This window comes from Aptenodytes forsteri, unplaced genomic scaffold (genome assembly GCF_000699145.1).
Source record: "Aptenodytes forsteri isolate BGI_AS27 unplaced genomic scaffold, ASM69914v1 Scaffold1, whole genome shotgun sequence".
Classification (NCBI taxonomy): domain Eukaryota; kingdom Metazoa; phylum Chordata; class Aves; order Sphenisciformes; family Spheniscidae; genus Aptenodytes; species Aptenodytes forsteri.
This window is the reverse complement of record NW_008795035.1, coordinates 243482-266852: the sequence shown is the minus strand read 5'-3', so window position 1 is coordinate 266852 and position 23371 is coordinate 243482. Positions and strand designations below refer to the sequence as shown.

The 23371-nt window shown below is 36.7% G+C and overlaps 1 protein-coding gene across 1 annotated transcript in view; it reads left to right on the top strand.

The window, feature by feature from the left end:
• UNC13C (unc-13 homolog C) overlaps positions 1–23371 on the top strand; it is a 183298-nt gene that overhangs the window by 49409 nt on the left and 110518 nt on the right. The window contains 3 exon segments of the mRNA XM_009276596.2: positions 5874–6093; positions 13976–14203; positions 19683–19824. Of these exon segments, the coding sequence (XP_009274871.1) occupies positions 5874–6093; positions 13976–14203; positions 19683–19824 (590 nt within the window).

The following is a 23371-nucleotide window of genomic DNA, read 5'->3' as shown; positions in this document are numbered from 1 at the left end:
ATAGCAACGAAGGTTGATAGAATGAAGGAGAACTATGGAATCTTAAAAAGAAGTTAAAGGCTGAGGGAAAATTATAGAGAACAAACTTATGCCATGCAATTGGTGCAAAATGAGGACTTTCCATCTATGTTATAGCTGCTACAAAAATATCTAAGTTCAGTAAAAGACCCTAAGATACTCCATATGCTTTACTAAAAGATGTCTATTAAACAAACAAATAAAACCATTTATAAGTATTACTACCTTTTATGACAATAAATACAGGTTCAACTATTCGTTTACATGCCTCCCCTCATGCAAAAACTACCAGTCTGTGATTTTGGAGGGCTAAAGGTGCAAGTTTTGGAGATAATATTAATTACCAACAAATGCAGGACAAGAAAGAATAATTTAGACTACACTTATAGATTCTGACTTAAGCGGTACTGTTCAGGAGGAAAAAAGAAGGCAGCAAATCCCAGTGGACAGCTCAACACAAATGTTTTTCCAATGCGTGTTGTCAATCAGGAGAAACTAATGAACTATGTTTCGGGAGAAATGGAAAGAGAAAAATAAGTTGAATGTATTTTTATGCCATTACACTCTTTGGCCTCCATTTGAACCAGGCCATATGGAAAATTGTGTACCAGAAATAAGTATTTTTTAAGAAATCTTTAAATAAAAACCTAAGTCCAAAGACAGACAACAAATATAATTTAGATACATAAAAGTTCATTTGATGAGAAAATGTAAAAAGCTTATTCAGAGGAGAGGTGAATAAGAGAAGCCTGTCTTATGCCAGCCCTCACTAAACATACTAAAAGGAAGTGGGTGCTCTTTGGAGGATAAATGGAATGGTACAGCCAGTAAAACCACTTGCAAGATATTTAAAACAAGCGAAAGGTAACACTGTACGTGGTCTGTAAGTAGCCAGCAGAACTTAATGCCCTCAGGCATCATCAAAACTGAGTAGAGCAAGATTTGAAAACAAAAAGAACAGACATTTTTCAGGCATAAAAGAACTCTCCAGATACTCTCCATAAAACCCGATGAAGAAGTGCAGTCACTGATGAGAGTTAAGGAAGAAAATCCCCTTTGGGCAAGTTATTCCTCTGATTAAGGCTTTTCTGGTTTTTACTCTCCCTCAACTTTTTCTGGAGGGAATATTAGTGACTCTGATGGAAGCAGGTTATTTGGCTGATTAGATTCAGTATAGAAATTCTTTGAACTAATGCCTTGTATTAAAAATCAAATGCCACTTGCTCCAAAAATTAAAACCTGAGGTTAAATTCTTTGAGCTTTGCCACCCGACATTGCTATCCTTCTGGTATAACACATTCATGACACGGTGAGTTTGTATGTTCCCAGGCACTGATCCAAAGTCATTTTAAGCAGTGTCAAAGTGTTAACTTGTGACGCTGAAACGTATGCTTTCGGTTGAGCATTCATTTAATTGCTTTGCTGAACAAAGAGACAGAGCTGCAAGTTTGTGAAAATAATACGTCGATGACATTGAAAAAGTATCTCAAGTAGTATATGACAGAAATAAACTTCACTTCAGAGGATAAGCAGATAACTAAATAATCCTCCTATACATTCTAAATAATCCTTCTGTATATTAACAGTGCTAAATGTTGCCATGCCCAGAGCTCAGTGAATGCATATAATAGATACATTTAGACAGAGAAGAGTGTTAGGAAGGAAAGCCTCTAGACAGTAAGATAAATAAAATTCTCCTTTACGATAGTAGTTTGCTTTATGAACAACAGGGAAAAGATCATGTTCAGCAGCAAAACCAATCTACAAATTGTGTCTTTCAGCTGAAAACTTCATTTACCCTCAGATGTTTATTTCAAGGCCTGTTGAGCTGTGCCATTTCATTACTTACTGCCATTTCAGAAACAGATAAAAGTTACTGGCAAAATTTTAAAATTATTTATACTGTGAAACAACAGTGAAGCTGAACAGGGTGAAAGGGCAGGATTTGTACTGATCCTACTAGACTTCAGGAGTGTGTAGTGTCGTCTGCAAAGGAATCTTCAAAGACCTGGTGGTTTCTGAGAAACACGATTCCTCGACAAGCTGCATAAATTCACTTTAGGTTGTTTTTGAAGTTTTCTTTCTGATCCCTGTAGCTGGTAAGCTGTGACATGGGAGGCAGAGGGTGGAGAAATGCACAAAAATGAAGTTTGCCGAGTTAGGTGGCCATGACTAGCCCAGTCCCTCTTAGGGTCTGCCAAATCAAACCAGTGCAGACCTTTGCTTGCTTTCAGGGGAGTTACGAGGTGGCTAATTGTCTAGGATAGGCTAAGAAAGCACCCTGGAGAGCAATTCAATATTTGTTTTAGTAATTCCTGCTATATCAGCTTCTTTTCTTAGTTCAGTTCTACAGTGTTCTCAGAGGTGCTAGGATCAAACGTTCATGAAATGTATGATGACATTTGTTTGGCCAGGCTTCGCAGGATAGATGTTGTTTTTAGCATGTAACTATGAACTTCAGTAAGAGCTGTTACATTTGTTTGGCCAGGCTTCGCAGGATAGATGTTGTTTTTAGCATGTAACTATGAACTTCAGTAAGAGCTGTTGCAGCCTAAGCTACTTAAGATTTGGTTTTGTTATTTGTAGTGCTTGAACCTTGAATCAGCAGATTTATGGCTACGTAGTAATGGTTTTCCCGTGGTAGCAAAAGTCCTTTAATTGATGGGTCTAATTGTGCGTGGTCTGTAAGTAGCCAGCAGAACTTAATGCCCTCAGGCATCATCAAAACTGAGTAGAGCAAGATTTGAAAACAAAAAGAACAGACATTTTTCAGGCATAAAAGAACTCTCCAGATACTCTCCATAAAACCCGATGAAGAAGTGCAGTCACTGATGAGAGTTAAGGAAGAAAATCCCCTTTGGGCAAGTTATTCCTCTGATTAAGGCTTTTCTGGTTTTTACTCTCCCTCAACTTTTTCTGGAGGGAATATTAGTGACTCTGATGGAAGCAGGTTATTTGGCTGATTAGATTCAGTATAGAAATTCTTTGAACTAATGCCTTGTATTAAAAATCAAATGCCACTTGCTCCAAAAATTAAAACCTGAGGTTAAATTCTTTGAGCTTTGCCACCCGACATTGCTATCCTTCTGGTATAACACATTCATGACACGGTGAGTTTGTATGTTCCCAGGCACTGATCCAAAGTCATTTTAAGCAGTGTCAAAGTGTTAACTTGTGACGCTGAAACGTATGCTTTCGGTTGAGCATTCATTTAATTGCTTTGCTGAACAAAGAGACAGAGCTGCAAGTTTGTGAAAATAATACGTCGATGACATTGAAAAAGTATCTCAAGTAGTATATGACAGAAATAAACTTCACTTCAGAGGATAAGCAGATAACTAAATAATCCTCCTATACATTCTAAATAATCCTTCTGTATATTAACAGTGCTAAATGTTGCCATGCCCAGAGCTCAGTGAATGCATATAATAGATACATTTAGACAGAGAAGAGTGTTAGGAAGGAAAGCCTCTAGACAGTAAGATAAATAAAATTCTCCTTTACGATAGTAGTTTGCTTTATGAACAACAGGGAAAAGATCATGTTCAGCAGCAAAACCAATCTACAAATTGTGTCTTTCAGCTGAAAACTTCATTTACCCTCAGATGTTTATTTCAAGGCCTGTTGAGCTGTGCCATTTCATTACTTACTGCCATTTCAGAAACAGATAAAAGTTACTGGCAAAATTTTAAAATTATTTATACTGTGAAACAACAGTGAAGCTGAACAGGGTGAAAGGGCAGGATTTGTACTGATCCTACTAGACTTCAGGAGTGTGTAGTGTCGTCTGCAAAGGAATCTTCAAAGACCTGGTGGTTTCTGAGAAACACGATTCCTCGACAAGCTGCATAAATTCACTTTAGGTTGTTTTTGAAGTTTTCTTTCTGATCCCTGTAGCTGGTAAGCTGTGACATGGGAGGCAGAGGGTGGAGAAATGCACAAAAATGAAGTTTGCCGAGTTAGGTGGCCATGACTAGCCCAGTCCCTCTTAGGGTCTGCCAAATCAAACCAGTGCAGACCTTTGCTTGCTTTCAGGGGAGTTACGAGGTGGCTAATTGTCTAGGATAGGCTAAGAAAGCACCCTGGAGAGCAATTCAATATTTGTTTTAGTAATTCCTGCTATATCAGCTTCTTTTCTTAGTTCAGTTCTACAGTGTTCTCAGAGGTGCTAGGATCAAACGTTCATGAAATGTATGATGACATTTGTTTGGCCAGGCTTCGCAGGATAGATGTTGTTTTTAGCATGTAACTATGAACTTCAGTAAGAGCTGTTGCAGCCTAAGCTACTTAAGATTTGGTTTTATTTGTAGTGCTTGAACCTTGAATCAGCAGATTTATGGCTACGTAGTAATGGTTTTCCCGTGGTAGCAAAAGTCCTTTAATTGATGGGTCTAATTGTGCGCAACGTTATGCAGATATGCACACAAAAAATATTTTATTTTTATCAGACAATTTATTATTAACAGAATCTCACATGTTTGAGTGGAGATGCAGATACATAAAACCAAGAGCATGTCAGCGTGCTGTTAGAGAGGCTAATACCTTGCATTTGGCATATACTTATCATAGCTGAATATTAAAATTATGGGAATGTCAACAAATGCTTAACTGAATAAGTTAGCCTTGCTTTCTATACTATCAGAACTGTGGCAGTGATGTTAAAGCTCATATGGACAAGCCACACAAATTCCAAAATGTTGTTCCCCAGTTTGCTACAGCTACGCAGCCAGCATTACAGCTACTTCATTATATACACACAAGATGAAGAGATGGCAGGACAGACAGACTTTCAGAAATATCCCGTTTCCCACTGTGCTGCTTCTTTTAATATGGTTTCTTCTTTCTAAAAGAAACAATTTATCCATTTATAAGGGAACAGGTCTAGCACTTCTAATACATTCGTGGCAGCCGTGTGTGCATTTAGTGGGGAAAAAAAAAAAATAAATAAACCAAGGCCATATTTTTGTATGGTGCCAAGTACTGCCTACAGGCTGCTGAGTTTTTCTTATTCCAGATGAATCAACTGGACATAGAAGATCTGGGTGCCTGAAAACGAAGCTAAAATAAACAAACTAGACCATTGTGGCCATATAAGCCTATGTTTTATATACAAAACTTCAGGGACTACTTTGTTTTCACCTTATTAAGCACTGAGCTGAGATTCAGGTTGTTTGCAGTACTAATCGGTGAATAGCTGATAATTGTTCTGCTAGAACTGATCATGGGTCCTAAGCCAAAACAGTCCAAGAAATGGGTGTGGATTTTTGAGAGTATGGATCATTCTTGTTTATAGGTATAAAGAATCTTGGTGCTTAAAAAGGAAGCAGTGAGTATGCTATTATAGGAATACAGACAAAATGGAACCATAATGTTGGCCTGCTTTTATTTGATGAGGAGATTATATAGATGCTAAGTATTAAAGGATAGCACTGCATATAATCAAAGTACATTTTGTGCAGTGTGTCTAAGTTCCTGTAGGAAGTATTTAAATATTCAGAAGTAATGTGTTAGGTAGTTACTTAAAATGCATCGGTGAATGTAACACTAATTAATTTTTTAATTTCTGCCTCAAAATATAAAAAATATATAGGACCCTGTTAATTGACTGACTTGATTCCAACTTAACTCTCCTGTTTCTGTAATCAGTCAAAACAGTCATCGAGGGTTCTTTTGTCTTCAAAGTGCAAGGCAAAAGGAGTAAATCAGTATTTTGCAAATTAGTTCATACGTCTTTGTATATTCTGGTATTTTGTAACATTGTAGGTGTAATGACATATACTTTAGCTCCAGTTCACTTGTATTAAACAATACTTCAACTGAAGTCTTGATTTTTTTTTTTTTTTCTTACCCAACAGAAAATACATGTCTTCAAGAAGACATTGCAGGCTTTGATCTATCCAATATCATCAACTACACCTCATAACTTTGAAGTTTGGACAGCTACAACTCCCACATACTGTTATGAATGTGAAGGTCTACTTTGGGGCATAGCCAGACAAGGCATGAGATGCACCGAATGTGGTGTCAAATGCCATGAGAAGTGCCAAGACCTCCTAAATGCTGACTGTTTGCAGAGTGAGTATTTCCTGACACCTTTTGATTTTGTGTGTACAGCCAGGTATTTCCTGAAATGAAGGGCCAGATAATCAGAAATCAGTGAAGGCATGTTGATGTTCATTGGCTGAGGAGTTAGCCAGAAACTTTATGAAATACCTACTGTTAATTTTGCTTTTCTCCTTGGAACTTGCCGAATGTTGCTGGTCAGTTACAAAATAGCATTCGGTAGCATCAGTATATTATTTACTTTCCACTGCCTATGGCAACACTCAGAGCAATTTGTTAGATGATGTAAACCCTCTTTGTTTTATTTAACTCAGAACACAAGAAATGTCAAAGCAAAGATAAAAAAAATATTCCTAATACTTATTGTAGTCATGTTAATATGCTATAGAATATACAAGAATATGAAATAGTAAATAGGATCTTGTCCCTTCAAAATACCAAACCATGTATATGTAAGGGAAAAAAAAACATTAGGAAGTCCTTTGGGACTAGAATTAAGGTGAAACAACCTTTTTCTTTGCTTTTTGATTGGCCAAATTGATTCCAGCCACCATGCATTCTCCTACAAAAATATCTGAGGTGCATTTAAACCATACTTAAATTACAACCCAATTACTACTCAAGATTCTAAACAATAGAAAAATCAAGACCTGCAAACTTTCTGATATTCTGATTTTGGAATGGAAGGGGCTTTTACAACTCTGGAGTTATTCCACACTGTTCACTGTTGATATGTTCCTGAGGGTTTACCTAGCTTCCACATGTAGGAAAAGTACATAGATATTCCAGTCAGGTCTTCTTTCTTCTCTATGTGAGAAGCAGTCACAAGGGATGAATTCTCAAGATATATATTGTTCAGGAACTAATCACAGTTTCCCAGAGCAACTGACCCCATGGAACGTAAATCAATGACAAATTTCTAAATCAAACTGCTTAACTGGGCTTAATTGTGATTCTGCACTATGGTTGAAACTGGGCTGTGTTTGACAGCTAAGCTTTTGACATAGTTTCACAAGTGAGAAAAGAATGTTTGCTTTGAAAATCAAATATTGTAAAAGTATATTGTGCAGCATTAATATGATTGTTGGTGATGAGTTTTCAAAAGTGTATAAAGTAACGAAGATACTCGTGAGTAGCTTCTTCAATAAGTGCAAATAACTTCTATTAGCTGGACAGTAACAAAAGAAGGTATGCTTTCATAATGTCAGTTCCTGTTCACTCTTACTGACTAATTGCCCCATTTCATTCTAGGTACGTTTTAAGACTAGCTAAAAATAATTAATTGCACATCAGCCCATCATTCCCTAGTTTGGCTTATATTACCTGGGCTTAGAGGCATGAAAATGAGTTAAAAGAATGATGAGCTCGTACTTCTGCTGGCAACAGGATATGTGCAAGTCACTTGCCAACTAACTGCTCGTTAAGCTGATGGAGGAAGCAGGAAGTAGAAATAGCTTTCCTAAATTTAATCTCTCCCCTTATGCACATCTTGTTTAGCGCTGTTTATGTACAGGAGGAAGAAAACATGGAGAAGGGGCACTGAATTGATTCTGATATTCTCAAAGTGGAATGTGGGATTCATCTTGCAGGAGGGCCTCAAAACAAATCTGTATGGATCGCAGTGGATCTGATTGAAGCTTACTCTCTGCACATTCTTCAAGGAATTGGGCTATTGCTGGATTTGGAGCTACTTTGCTAGGACTCTCATCTGCTGCTCCCTGAAAATGCTGATTGTATTCTGTGGCAAAGAGATAACTATCAAGTGTTCTACACAATGTTGTGGGAATTCCCCTGTCATAATTACATACATAATAGTCTAGAAATAAAGCATAGCTGAAGCTTTTTCCATCAGAAGGGGATGTTTCCTTTCTGAGGATTTAACAGAATAGCATATCATGTTGTAACGCATTGTTTCAGAAATATTTTTAATTTAAGAAAATCAAGATTGATTCACTCCATAAGTGAGACACATACAAGGCATCTTGCTTTAACACCAGTGTAATGAAGTATTGCAAGGATCAAATGGTTATGAGCATCGTAACCATGCCTTTCTGTTTGGAGGAACCTTTCTGTTGCTGTTAGCTGGGTGGTTCTTGTCTCACCAAACATCTGTGAAAACCCTCCTCTATTCCACCAGGCTTCCCAACCTAGTTACTGCATGCCATTTAGTCCCTTTTTGAATTACATTAGAAGGGAGTTGGGAGTTTTTTTGTGTTGGAAGTTTGATATGGCAAGGGCATTTATTTCTGTCTCATGGATCATCTGTCCTGTAGTGCACTCTACTAAGTACAGCACAACACAGATCAATGATGTATTCTAAAGAGATACCTCGCATCCAATCACCCCTGATTTTAAGAATATTTCCATCTGACCTTTAGGATTTCGATTAATCTTTATCAGAGAAAACAGCAGTTAAGTCTTTGTGCTCTCATTCCTGCAGAAGTTTGCAGAGTGAAAAATGAAAACTGGCATGTGTAAAGTATAGCATTTTAATCTATTTCTCCTATTTGAGAGAGTCACAGTTGAAACAGGAGTTGTTGCTAAAGCTATCTCTGCTGCGTTATAAAAGCATTGTGAGAAAAGCAAGATCCAAGATCATGTCCCTGACAATATCAGGGTTATGAGTTTCTCGCAATCCTTAGCTAGTCCATGGTTTCTCATTATAGAGAATGGTTAGGCAGATTGTTCTTTCTGAGGCTTCTTAAAAGTGATGAAATCTCTTGTCACTGTACACACTGGAAAACAACATTCAAGCCAGCTAGGCCTGGGTGTAATACCTCTGTATTTCTGTTTGCATGACCTCCAATCTGGTCACAGTTCACTTCCTTCTGAGCAAGAGTACAGGAACTGATTCCAAGTGTTTATGTTGCCATGCCTCCATGGAGGGGCTGAGCTGTTATTACCACTCAAAATTAGTAATCCTTTCCCTGTGTGGTGAAACACCTTCACATGATATTTACATGCTGACCATGCTTCTTCCTGTTCCACCCTTCCCACTGTCAAGGAAATAAGCTGGTGCTAACTTTCCAAGCGCCGAGCTGCTCTTCAGGGTACCACAGCCATGCAGGTGGCATGAGAGATGTATCCATCCCTGTAATAGCTGAATCTTGGCTAAAACTGAAAAGCTACAAGAGACATACAAAGTAAAAGTATCCTTTTCGTCTTCCTTTTCACTTCTCTGAAGAAAAAGTCAGCCCAGAGGTTCCCTGGCCCATACCACCAGCCCAAAAAAACATAACAAATGGTTCAGAGCATTTTGCCTTTGAAGAATTTTTACAAATATATCAATGATAAGGTTGAGAGGAGCCTGCAAAAAATAAATAGGATTGGCAGTCATCTGTGGTGTAAACAGTTTGGAAACATCGAACAACTGAGTCTTGAAAGAGTAAACCTCTAGAAGAAAAACTGCAGATAAAAAAAATATTTAACACACCTAAGGGATCCCAATCTTCCCATTGGCATGCAAATGTTTTTGAGCATCCTGTCATATTTTTTGCAACAGATTAATTGTTCAGTGGGTTTGAATATTATACTACTTTGAAAATGAGGTTCACGTACTTTGTTTTATTTATGCTGAAAATATTTAACGTTCCATTGAAAAACTGAGCTAACCAGTGCAGTTGGTTAAATCTCTATTTCTAAGAAAGCTGATGCTAACAGTATCATAAAATAAAATAAATATGGTTCACTGTGATTATTTTTATCACAGTCATCCTTTTGGCCCTCTCATAATCACTAGGACATATGGCCTCCAAGCTTCTGTGATTATTTTTTTTATATGTAATGATTGCTACATACATACAGCTGTAGTGGTTATGATGTCTAGACTGTAGAAATGAATTAACATCTCAAGCTCTTTAAGGTCAATATCTAAGCTTGTTCTAAATTAGGTTTTAAAAAAATCAGTAGTACATTCATTAGACCTCTCATCTTCAACAAGATATCACTTGCTAGTAGTAGGTGCAATATTAAATCAGAATTGATTTCAATCATGTTGAGTTTGTATCAGTCCCTAGGGTAAAAAGGGCTTGTTAACTTCTTGTGCAATGTAAGTTACGATATTGTCTTAATTAGTCTGATCAATACTGCGTGCAAAGAGCTGTTGATAGACTGTCAGCAATAGAGGATGTAAATATAGCTGCAATAAATAATTTAGTATAAATAGAAAGCTATGCTGATTTTTTCACTAAAAATTAAAGGAAGTTGCATTTTAACGCATATTCCAAATTTATCTATGCTGTCTCAAAAATCAGCAAGGTTTTCAACAGGAATACATTATTGCCATTCACATTGCATCCATGGTTTATCATTTGGTTATGATGTTGTATCTGTGCTTTTTAAGAAAGGGCAGAAAATAAGAGAAAATAAAAAATGTTGCTTTTCTGTATCTTGCAAGAACCCCACCTGTCATGCTTTCCAGACAGCTCAGCAATCATCTCTTTTGTGATAAAATCACTAGAGAATTCTTTAACTGGTATTTGGTTTCATGGTAGCATTTAATTCTTTTTCTACTAATTCCTAATTTTTCAGTGTGGAAAATCCTTAATCACTAAAACTTTGGTCTTCCGCATTCAAAAAAATTAGGTACTCAGGCCAAGAGATTTTCAGGATTGGTCAAGATTTAGTAGCCATGGAAAACACCTTGAAGAAGCCATATAATGCAGCCTTTTGACAATCTGGAATTACTGGTATCTGGTATCTCATCCCACACTTTTCCAATCTTATGACACTATGCCTTCCTACTTTACTATATGTGTGTATCTCTTTTTTTTGTCCTCCAATGTGCTAAGAAACCTTCAAACACAATGAAAACAGTAAAGAAAACAAAGCGTAAAATATTTGTTCTGTAAGACTTCACTGAGATCTTGTGCTGAAAGATGACCCTTTCCAGCTCTATAGGTGTGTTGATAACTTATTCTTTAGCCATTGCAAGCTGAGAGTGCCTCAACAAAAAATGCCATCAAAAGAACATAATGGTGTTTGATGTAGAGAAGGAACTATGTTCCTCTTCGGTGTTGAAATAACTGAATTCTAATTGCACAGCAAGTTGTTCAACATAATTTTGTCTTAATTTTACTATCCATTTAAAGGGAACAATAATACTTTGATCCTCCCAGGAGTCAAGGATGGCTAGTTGGATGACATTTTCACAACCTTTTGGAAGGGTAAAGTACTTACAGCTGCTAGTGATAATGTTGATGACAATTGTCATGCTCAGTGCCATTAGCCCTTGAGTAGTGTTTAACAACATGAGCTAAAATTCAGCAATACCTGTAGCAAGTGGTAATGTGTCATTGAATACAAAATTTGTAGTATTCTTGCATCTTGCTTTATATGTCAGTCTCGTCAAGAGTTGAAATAGCCTGTTTAGTACTGCAGGAATTTCAATTTTTCGTCCAACATTTGTAATACCATTCTGACCACACAAGTCTGATGTTTCTTTCCTCACACCCAACTGCAAGATGGACATTTGTTTTTTTCAAGAGTACACTTAGGTTATTCCAGTACGATATGTATTGTAGAGACATTGATCAGAAACACTTTCCTCTGGCAAACAAAGGACATTTTATAAGGAGAACTTCACTTTGGCTTTTTAAGGGCCTCTGAGATCAGTTAAAATTTTTAGAGAGAGAAGTCTCTTCAGAGCTCTCCTGGGAAGAACTGTGAATAAAACCTGCAACAGCATGATCTCCTTATACTCTCTTTTTTTTTTTTTTTTTCCCCTCCCTTAACCAGTAAAAGCTGTAGTGGTTTTGATGTCTCAGGCAAATCAGCAAATCACCTGAGTATTTCCTTTGTTTTCCAGACTTATTTTATAGGATAGACCTGACATACTACCGCAGGCTAATACAGTCTAGAAGTTATTCTCACATACGTAATATCCTTTGATCTCTTCTACCATCCTCATATACTTACTGAAATTATGAATAATTACAATTTTTCTGGAGAGGGGAACATGTCTGTTCCATATCTGTGATATATTATTTTCTTGAGTGATTACTCAAGAAGAGTTTTTCAAAAGGCCCTAAGGTTTAATACCACACAAGCACAGGTGTGGTGTGTAATGATTGAGTTGTAATATCACAGTTTAGTGCTTACTGCTCAGCTTTCTTCCTTTTTCCTGGTTTTTCTTTTTTCCTGGTTTTCTTAGAATCTTGGATTCTAATCATTGAGACCCCTTTTCCCCTTTTTTCTTTTCTTTTTTTTCTTTTTTCTCCAAACACTGGCATTTGGTAGCACTGTGGAAACAAAGCATGCTGTCATGTTACACTCCAGGTGAGTTATGGATCATTGCCAATGTATCAGCAAAAGAGAGCAAGTGTTGCTGCATCTCAGAACTGATCCTGCAATAGCTGTGTTCTGTCATTAGGTTTCCATCTGCATGACAAAAGCCTTTGTAGGAAAGAAATAGATTTCTTTCTTGAAAATATATTGGTTTTAGTTAAGAGGTTCTCTACTTTCTACTGCCATGATGTTTACATCTGTTAATGCATCTGCATCTTTCTGTTTCGTAAGAAGAAGAGACTACAATTCTCTCCCTTGAATCCAGTCCCTGGCCTGCAGCTCTTAAGAGCAGGGTCATGCAGGTTCACATCACTCTTAGTACGATGAATTTTCAAAATGAGATTTCATAAGATTCTCTATGCCCATCTCACTCTTTCTAGAACCTTCTTTGTGTCTACTAGACAGAGTGTTCCTGCAGAAATTCCCCGGGTTGTTCCAGTGTTAGAATTCTTGGAAAAGCATTCCCTTTAATCTATTCAGCTGCAACCCGAGTATAACGTTGTGTCTACTCTTTGGGAGACAGGGCATGGAAGAGTGGTTTAAATAGCCATCAGAAGATTCCACTGCTAACGTCAAACTTTGTGAAGCACTCCTTTGTTCACACATGATGTTTAAAGAAGGGATAGAGTGCACTACTGATCAGGAGTGAGGATGTCAAGTCAGTGTTACAGAACTGTTTAACAGTTAGGGTAGTCCCAAAATAACCTCAATGCTTAAATCCAGTGAATGCTCAAATTCAGTAGATTTTGAATGCTTCAAAAAATGGATTTATGTGATAATTAACATTTTTTTAATGAACGCTGTTCTGGGAAGGAGTGAAGAACTTTCCATGAGTGCAGGCAGCATCGGCAAATATTGAGATGTATCTGGAAACAGTCAAGAAAGCGTCTGAAGCTGCTGTGCCTATTTCTTTCTACTGTTCATTAGATTTCCACTATGGGAGAGCATAGCAGGAGTCTAGATTAATCTCCTTACTGTCAAACTAAAAATTCTCTGAAAAATGAGGTGGAAGCATTACCTGCTTGAAATACTGTTTCTATTAATTTTTTGTGGTTTTTGTCCTGATGAACCAAGTATGGTTTCTTGTACCATTCTACTCCAAAAGGAGAGAGAGAAAGGAATGAAAATATTGTTACATCATGCTGACTTAGGGGAAAAAAAAAAAGTTATTTGAAGAATTATTCACATATGCATTATTGACGTTTAGCTAGTAAGAGAGGCAAAGGGCAGAGCAGACAGACCCAAATATCAAACACTTCTACACACCTTTCTGGAAGAATCAGTATGCCTAATTGTGTAAGAAAAGTTACTCGCATGTTTGGATGTTTTTGCAGTACTGATCAGTACTGAATAGTACTGATTCAACATGCATTTCTAGGTATAACACATACCTGATTGAAGCTGAATATTATCCTGTCATGTTAAACTAAATCAAATGATAATTTTAGGTATCACAAAGAATAAATGTAAGAGGCTTGATATTATCCAGATGAAACACATATCTCCTTTGAGTACTGCAGTACCAAGAATTGGCTGGAGACTCTAGAGGAGAAAAAGAACTAAGATAGCAACTTTTTAATAAATGTATTGACCTTTTCTCTCATTTCAGGAGCTGCTGAGAAAAGTTCCAAACATGGTGCAGAAGATAAAACACAGAATATTATTAGTGCTATGAAGGAAAGAATGAAGATTAGAGAGAAAAATAGACCAGAGGTGTTTGAAGTGATCCAGGAAATGTTTAATATTTCCAAAGAAGATTTTGTACAATATACAAAAGCAGCAAAACAAAGTGTTTTGGATGGAACATCCAAATGGTCGGCAAAAATAACCATCACAGGTAAATTTTCTTCGGAACTGTTTGCTCTAAGAGCTCGCTCTTTCCTAGTCCCCTGGTTTGGGAATAAGATTCATTATAATTAGAGCTGGAACTGTGTGTTCAATTGAGTACTTGGTGCATCTATACGTGGTTGAATTTATAGCATGCTAACTGGAAGAGTTTTAAGTTACAGCTGTTGGCAAAACTACTTTATATTTCACTGCTCTAGGAAGGAAGATAAGTAAACGGTCTCGTTGTGTCTCCTCTACCTCCTATCAATATCTCCTGTGCTAGTGCTGAACTTTTTGCCACCAATTGCAAGAGTTAAAGTTCACAAGTGCATTTATGGGTTTTAATGACCGTAATGCTAAGAACACTGCAGCTTGCAATTCCAGACCCCATTGGTTTGAAACTCATCATCCATTCTTGTGCTTGACTAAGGGTGTGTTCCAGTTTAGTGATGCCAGGAAAAAAAAAATTAGCCAGGGAAACGCATGCACCCAGAACATACTCAAGATTGCTTCCAACTGCATTAGGCTGGTTGCTCGTAAAGATTTCCAGGTCCTCTGACTTTGACATTTCAGTTTTTGAATTAAAACCTCAGCACAAAAAATTTAAATAAAAGCTCAGCTGACTACACAGGTCAGCCTGACTTTATGTGATACTGGTTTAGAGACAAATAGAGATTAAACTAAAAGACCAAAGAATTGAAAGGTTGTGATGTGAAACATTAAAGGACTCTGGTTAGATTTCACATCTAAATTAGCTTCAATTTCATTTTAATGTCATGAAAAACAATAAGCCCTCTTCTGATATTAAAAGCAAATTAAATATTTTCTCTTTCTCCAGGATTTGCATTATCCCTGTTAGGAGGGATAAGGAGATAAACTTTAGGAACTTAATTTTAGCTTTTACTAGTCAATTTTGATAAAAATGAGTGAAACAAAAGCGATATTTTTAAAATAAACAATAGTGTATACTTAAGTAACATACGCATTTTTCTCACTACTTAACAGCAACTTGCGTAAAAGGTATGGTGAAGTCAGTTCTTGGTGCCTGATGTTTCACACCTGTACATATGGTAATTTTCCTAACGTATTTTACAAGATATTTTCCATTCTACTTACTACTTAACAGCAACTTGCGTAAAAGGTATGGTGAAGTCAGTTCTTGGTGTTTCACACCTGTACATATGGTAATTTTCCTAACGTATTTTTACAAGATATTTTCTATATATCCTCTGTAAGATCAAACACATGCACACTGTTAAAAAAATACAGGAGTGTCCTTTACTGCTCTTTTCTTTATGAAACGAGTGACTAGGATACCCTGAGCAGATAGATGGCGTTATTTTAGCAAGTTACTCAGTAAATGTACAAATGTTTTCAGACTATCTGCTGGGTAAACATCACTTTACTAGTGTTGGTCCAAAACTCACTTATATTGCTGAATGGCTTGGTTCTTCTCTTTAAGAAGTAAAACTCATACTGACTTGAGTTTTGCAGTCACGACCTAATAAATGAATCATTGAATAATTGAGGAAGTGATGTTGGAAGGGATTTCTACAGTGTATTCAAACCTTCTGCTAAAAGCAGGGCTAACTTCAAAGTTAGATTAGCTTGCTCAGGGCTTTGTCCAGACTAGATTTGAAACTCTCCAAGGACGGAGATTCGACATTCTCTCTGGGAAACCTGTCCTGCTTACTGACAAGCTGTTTCAGTTATTAACCACTCACATTGTAAAACTGTTTTCCTTCTATCCAGCTGGGATTTCTCTTGCTGCAGCTTGCAGCTGTAACGTCTTATTATTGTGTGCCTTTGAGAAGAGTCCGGCTTCACAGAATCATAGAATAGTTTGGGTTGGAAGGGACCTTTAAAGGTCATCTAGTCCAACCCCCCTGCAATGAGCAGGGACATCCTCAACTAGATAGGCCGGTCCAGGAGCTCATCGTCTCTGTGACGTGCTCTTTAGGTAGTTGAGGACTGCAGCTTGATCTCTTCTTTGCCTTCCTCTTCTCCAGGATAAGCAAACCCAACACCCTTAACCCTTTCTCATATGTCATGTGCCCCAATCCCCCAGCCAAATTGGCAACCTCCATTGGACTTTCTCCAGTTTGTCAGTCTTTTTTACCGAGGAGCTTCAAAGTGCAGAAACAGTATTTCATCTGGGTATGGCCTCATGGGTGTCGATGCAAGTAAACACTTCCTTCAGTTTGCTGAATGTACCCCAAAGAGAGAATGCAAGATTCTCTCTCCATGAGAGAATTTCCCACACCAAGTGAAGAAACTTGGAGGCAAACCTAGGCTAATTGTTGGATCTTAGAGAAAGATGGAAAGAGAATCCAGGCTTCCTGAGGAACAAAATATTAATAGGGAATAGTAGTAGTCTTTCCCTGCTGGTGTTTGAGAGATGTGTACTTCCACATAAATAGCTTAGTGTATGTTGGGTCCCAAGTTACAGAAGACTGCTAATTCCTTCCCTGACGGGCATCTTGTTCTACCCATCCTTTAAAAAAAAAATAATCAGAATTTCGTACTGCATTTACCCTTTACTCCAAACTTCCTAAGCCAGGTTGCAAGGCATTTGCTGCAATCAAACTTGATGGGTATTATGAAGTCTTTCTTCTTTACAGACCTTACACTACTTAGTAATGAGATGGGGAGTGACCATGAAAATCTTCTGTACTGCAGAGAGGTTTGCTGGTTATCTTGTGGCAAACTGTTAAAAGAGTTGTCAAACTTAAAGATGAGTTACACATTTTTCTCTTACAAAAAGACAAGTGTTTCAAATTTGCTGATTTCTTCTGTAATGACAAGTGGTTGTCAGTAGTCTGCTACCTAGCAGATATTTTTGAAAAAATAAACACATTTAAACTGTCCTTTCAAGGTAAACATGATGTTTTAACAATGAGTGAGAAATTAACTGCTTTGCGAAAGAAACTCGTGCTATGGTGAGAGCATTATGAAAACGGATGTTTGGAAATGTTTCCATCGTTATGTGATTTTGCTGCCAAAACCAATGTGTGTCACCTACAAAAACTCTAATCTGTACACTTAAAAAACTTGGAAATGGAATTTTCTACCTTCTTTAAAAATCTTCCAAATGAGGAGTTCCAGTGGGTTTTGAACCCATTTGTTAAAAATACAAAAATGCAACACTTTCCAATTAGTTTGCAAGAACATCTGGTTGACATCAGGCAAGACAGAAATTTACCAGCTGAATTTCAACAAAAACCAATTACGCAAAACGTAATTGGTAAATGGGATTGAAAAATTAGTGTAGTGATTTAGTAAGTGCAGCCAATGATGCAATTCTTGAATTTGGATCTACATATCTTTGTGAGGTATCTTTTTCAGCTATGGCAGCCATTAAAACTGAGTACAAAGATAAACTGGACTTAGACCCAGATGTTCAAATCACTGTATCACAGAGTCTTAAAACAATATTTTCAAAAATAATGAAGCATATTCAATCACATGCTCTCACTAAAAGTATTATTATTAGTAATATTTTTTGTAAGATAAAAGGGGTTTTGTGACATGAATAAAATTTTAAAAATATTTTTTAAATAGCTATTATTTCATCTTTATCAGTTTTTTTTTAATTTCTGGGTTTGTGTATGTTTTACAATGTACATAATGTACTAGTACAGAGGTACATGTATATAATTTGTAAATAAATAAATGTATTTGGGTTGTGTGCTCAAAAAATTTTACTATAGTACTTTCAGTTTCCATGACAATACTTTTTATATATCGGGGAAGGGTCATTGAGAGATGGAATTTCCATTGCTGAGATGTAAAGCTGTCATTCGCGGGGGGAGGAGAAAAGCATTTGTCAACTGGACCATAAATGAATTACTCTGTGAGAGTTGGCAGGTGTGTTTTTAGCTACACGTGGCTCTGTAGTCCAAACTAAAGCCCAATCGCATTTGGGGCAGTATGTAAACTGTATGTGGAGCTGCAGAATAGCAGATATGTGCCAGAAGAAATCTAGGGAAAACCTGAGACTGTGAGTCAGATGGCTTAGGAAAAAGGGAGGCCATTCTGAAGGTTGTGGGACAGTGCATGAAACTCAAAAGAATAGTTGTTGAATGTTGGGGCTGACACCAAGCACTGGGGACATGGAGAGGTATGTCAGGGAAAATATTTAATTCATATTCTTACTTTTAGTTCTACCTCTAAAAGATACTCAAGGCTGCCTTGTATTCAGGCCAGCATAATAGTTAACAATTCTGGAAGACATTTTCTAAGCTGCTACTTAATTCTCCTGCATAAATAGGAGAGGGATACTTCCTTGCCTTCTAAAAATTTCCCTTTAGATTTACAGTGAATGGGGAAGACAAAGTATGTTCTAGTTCATTCCTAAGAGTCTTTTCAGGAATGTGTAAAAAAACCAACCAAACAAACAAACAAAAACAAAAAAAACCCCCACCACCAAAAACCAGAAACTTAGTTTTTTTTCACTGAAGGCAGCAGATATGACTGAACCCATACCACGAGCTGGTCTGCTGAGTAAGAAGGTGCCATTTTTATGTAATCATTTTTCTGAAAACACTGAGGGAGCTTCATTATCCAAAATGATTGACATTAGAGAATGTTAACTAAATGTTACCACTGAGATGGTTCAAATAATATGTGCAAAATAATAAAACCAAGCTCTGCTGATGCTAGGAGCCATGGCAAGTGTTTCAGCTGCAGCTCTCTGGGTTTGGTAGGCTGCTATTTGACGGTTCTGCTTTCTCCTGAGATTTCCAGTTTTATGATTTTATGATGGAAAACAAATTGTGTGTATTTATATTTGCCACAAAATGCATATACGTTAACTATACACCACATTTACTGTCAGAAAGGCTGACAAATACATAAACAGTTAATGATAATTGATCTGAACTGTCACCCTGCCTGTGATAGAATAGGAAGTATTCTGAAAATCCTCATGGTTCATCTCTCACATAAGGGGAAAAAAAATAACAAAGTCATAACCATGCCCCTCATGTTTAGTTTCATAATCCACAGTGCAGATTTTTGAAAATTGGATGTTTTATTTTGAAAATTTTAGTTTGGATCTTTGGAAAAATTTTGGAAATATTTATTTATTTATTTCGGGGGGAAAAATGGAAATTTTAGGGAATTATTAGACTCGAGCCAAGTTATACAACAACATTATATTACTTACCATGCTGATTAAACCAAAGTTTGAGAAGAGTATCTGAATTATGCGTGACAAGAGCAGTATTTATTTTTTGCTCAGTAGTGAATCTTTAAATTTATTACTCTATTAAACCATATTTGTAAATTTTATACGGTCCAGAAGGGTAGTTAGACAAGCCTTGTCTATCTCCAGAGTAACAGACGCTGGGAAAATTCATACAGAAAGCTTTGTTTCAGGAGCCCTCAGTTTGAGGGCTTTGTTTCCTGTTGCTGTTGTCACTGTCTCATTTATTTCTTGGTGATGAAGGCTATGAGGGCTAAAGCACATTTCTCTCCTATTGTTGCAGTCCTTTGTGCTCAGGGCTTACAGGCTAAGGACAAAACTGGCTCAAGTGACCCATATGTTACTGTGCAAGTTGGCAAAACCAAGCGGAGAACAAAGACTATTTTTGGAAACTTGAATCCAGTATGGGATGAAAAATTCTATTTGTAAGTATAGAAGATACTATTGTTTCTTGCTTTTTTAATTTACATTTAGGTAATGTAATGCTACCAAGTGAAATAATTACTTAATTTAAAACGTTTGTTGTCTATACTATGTATGTTCATAGCGTTAATAAATTAGCAAGTTCTGAAGGGAGAGAGCATAGACGTTTATTGTGGCTTTATCATATAGTAGTAATACAGCTCATAATTATGTCTTTTCGGGGATCTATTGGTGTTGTCTATTTATTCTAATTTTTTAGGGAACTTAAGTAACAGTTTTCAGACTTTGACCTTACATACAGAATGTTGGCATTATAAATGCCTTCCTATGTCTCAGATACTGATCGTGCAAGTTAAATGAGTTTTTATTCAACGTTACGATTCTCCTAGGTGAAACTGGGGAATTTGATAGTAACTGGTATGCTTCAGGCTCTGGGCTGGGCTGTTTGTAATGTCTGTCCTTTCCAAGACTGAGTGCTGTCCTCCCATCTCCTTTCTTTGGCCACAGCCTCTGAACTGGATACGGTTCAGTTCGCTGTCAGCGTATCAGGGAAGTTCAACCCTGACTGCAAAGTAGATGTTTCGGTCTGTAATACGTTGACTACGGTTTGAATATGATTTCATGCCAGTTCCAGTTCTGGCAGTGTTCCCAGAACTTCTCTCAGAAAGACATGTTACCGTACAGGAAATTCCAATTCACAGGTACTATACTGTTCCTTTCCTGAAAATACGGCCTTAGGATACAACACGTTCCTGACTGAGAATGTGACCAATCTGATAATAGTATCAATTTGCTCAGTGTTATTCCTCCACATGTGGCAAAAGTATTTCAGCATTTACTCTTTTCTGAGCTTGATTACATGTGCACTTAACTACTATTGTTAAAGTCAATTAAGAAGGATAATATAAACCTTAAGTTTTTTTTTTTTTTTTTTTTAAATTTTAAGTGAAAGAGAACTGTTTGTTTAGGCAGATTTTTTTAATTGTTCAGAAAAGTTCCAGTCTACCCTGAAAGCACCTACAGCAGTATTATCATATGAAGTTAGTAGGTATTTTATGGAAGCTGTGTGAAAGCAGTAATATAGTAAATTATGAAAAGAAGAAATTATAATAATAAAAAAGGATATATATTTTCAGTGTTTGTTAAATACAACAGTTTTATTTGCATTTTTACTGAGAATATATGCAAACTGTTGATGTATTATAATAGTCTAACCTTTTGGTACTACATTATAAAAGCCTAATATGTTTATGCCTGTAATAGTACTATTCAAAACTGGATGTTAATTTGATACAACTTGATGAAACCCTGTTTCGGTGATGATAAAAATGATGTGTCATTTTTATAAGCAACCCTGAATTTACAAAGCAGCAGCAGAACAGCTCAGGATCCTGCAGACTGCCCAGTCAAGATTCAGAATCTCTAGTTAATCACTGTGTGCAACAGACAATTTCAAAATAGCCGCTCACCACAATGTAAAATAATTGTCTTCAGGCTATAAAATTGTTTAGTTTCTTCTTACATTCCTTTCCTCCTATAAGGAAGACATCAGTTGTCATTATTCCTATCTACATAAACCATGGAAACAATTTCTGTTAGGGTTCAGGCATTTGAAATAGAGCTCTGTTTTCTTCAAGAAGGCGCAGTGTCATAACACAAGAGGTTACCTTCTTATCGTGTAGCACAACAGCTATTTTCTCTTCCCTGATTTTTGACTAAAATCGGCTACCCTATTGTTGAGGAGGTTATCGTTTCACTAGTGAGTTTGAAAGAGGTATGACCCAAGATTCCGCTTCTGTTTGTCTGGAAAAGGTACTAGGTACTCCAACTATATGAAACAACGTATGCCCGTTCCTTTCACAGATTCAAAGGCCAGTACTAGAAATGAATAGTTAATTCAGAGAAAACACACACTCAGAAACTTTTTACAGGCTTCCCCTATACAGATCATGTTTTCTTTTCAAGTTTTGTTACTCCAGTAACAGTTGAAGTGTCATACCTCATTGAACAACTGTGAGTAACCAAAGGTAGGCGATTAATTACTTTCTTGCATTTAATTGTATGAGTTGCATAGTGCAAAAGTTGGATGAGCAATTCAGCAAATTTGGAATGAAGTTTTAAATGGATTTTCTCAAAGATGTGAGCAGGGCTACCATAAAATCCCTGGAAACTTGAAAGTATTATGTAGTTTTTTCACCCAGCACTAAGTATTACTATCACCTGGTGCTCTAGCAATAACATTAATAAAGAAACCCCTAACACTACTGTAGCATAAATCTCCTGAGTAACTGCTTTGAACTGAATATGTTTTCAATCTTTTTTTAGCACTTGTACTTTCTAAAACAAAGTTATCTCCCTGACTTACTTAATGCATTGGATTTCAGTTGAAAGTATATAAGAATTTCTAAAGTGTATTAAATAAACTATAAATGTTTAACCACAAGATTAAATCTAAAGTAGATCAATATAACTATTTATTGACTCAGAAAGTTTCACTTAAATTAGGCTCTACTAGTGATATTTGATAGTCCTATTTAAAATCAAATACTAATCATCATTATAACTCCTAAATGATAAATTGCAGAAATAAAATATATCTCAAAATCTTACAATCATACATTTGCTCATAATACCGAAACATTCATTTAAATCTCCCCATCTGTTCCAAAACAAGGACTTGGAAAAAACATTGGCTCCCCACTGTGCATTTGCTCTGTCGTAGCAGACAGAGTGAGGGCAGTGTTCTAGTTTGCAGAATCACACATAACCCTGTGATTGTGTGGTAAGCAGGGAGTGAATGTTTCTAACAAAACATAATGTAACCCTCTGCTAAATGACCATGGGATACTGGCATAGATTTTAACATGGGGACTCATAAACCATAACTAAAGTAGAGCTTTCGTACAGCTGCATGCATCTCAGTAAAAAACCAAGACTACATCTTTCCTTGAAATGTATATTTTTTTGTATACAAGATAGAGAAGCAAATAGGCCAGCAGATGCTCCTGTAATGAATGTAGTATAGGTGGTAAGGGCTTTGATCGTTTCTATTGGCATTATTAGAAAGGAGATAGCAGAGCAGTTTTTATTTTTTCAATAAAACATCAGTAATAGGAGAGTTTTTTCAATGCCAGGGCAAAAGAAGAGTCTTGCAGCTATCTGCCACCTTCCCTCTTCTGGTTGTGCGTGGCATCTGATATGGGAAAAGGGACTGCATTTTTATTTTTTAGTTATGAGGAAAAGATATTTTGGTTGTGTAGTTTTCAGCTTTGTACAACCTTTTAGATCTATACACTATAATAAAACTCTTCTCCACTCTCATTCTTTTCTTGACTATTTTCGACAGTTGATTGCTGAAATATGGAAATCTGCTTTTTTCTGGCAGTATTGTCCAGCAAGCACACATCTCCAAATTGCCTTGCAGGCTTTGCAGGTATCATGTTTCCTCTGACCACTCATTAACGCCTCAGATACAGTTGTATAATACAGAAGTCTTTCATGTAGCAGGATTATTATTTTACATAATTTATTCTTTCTATTTTGGCTGTC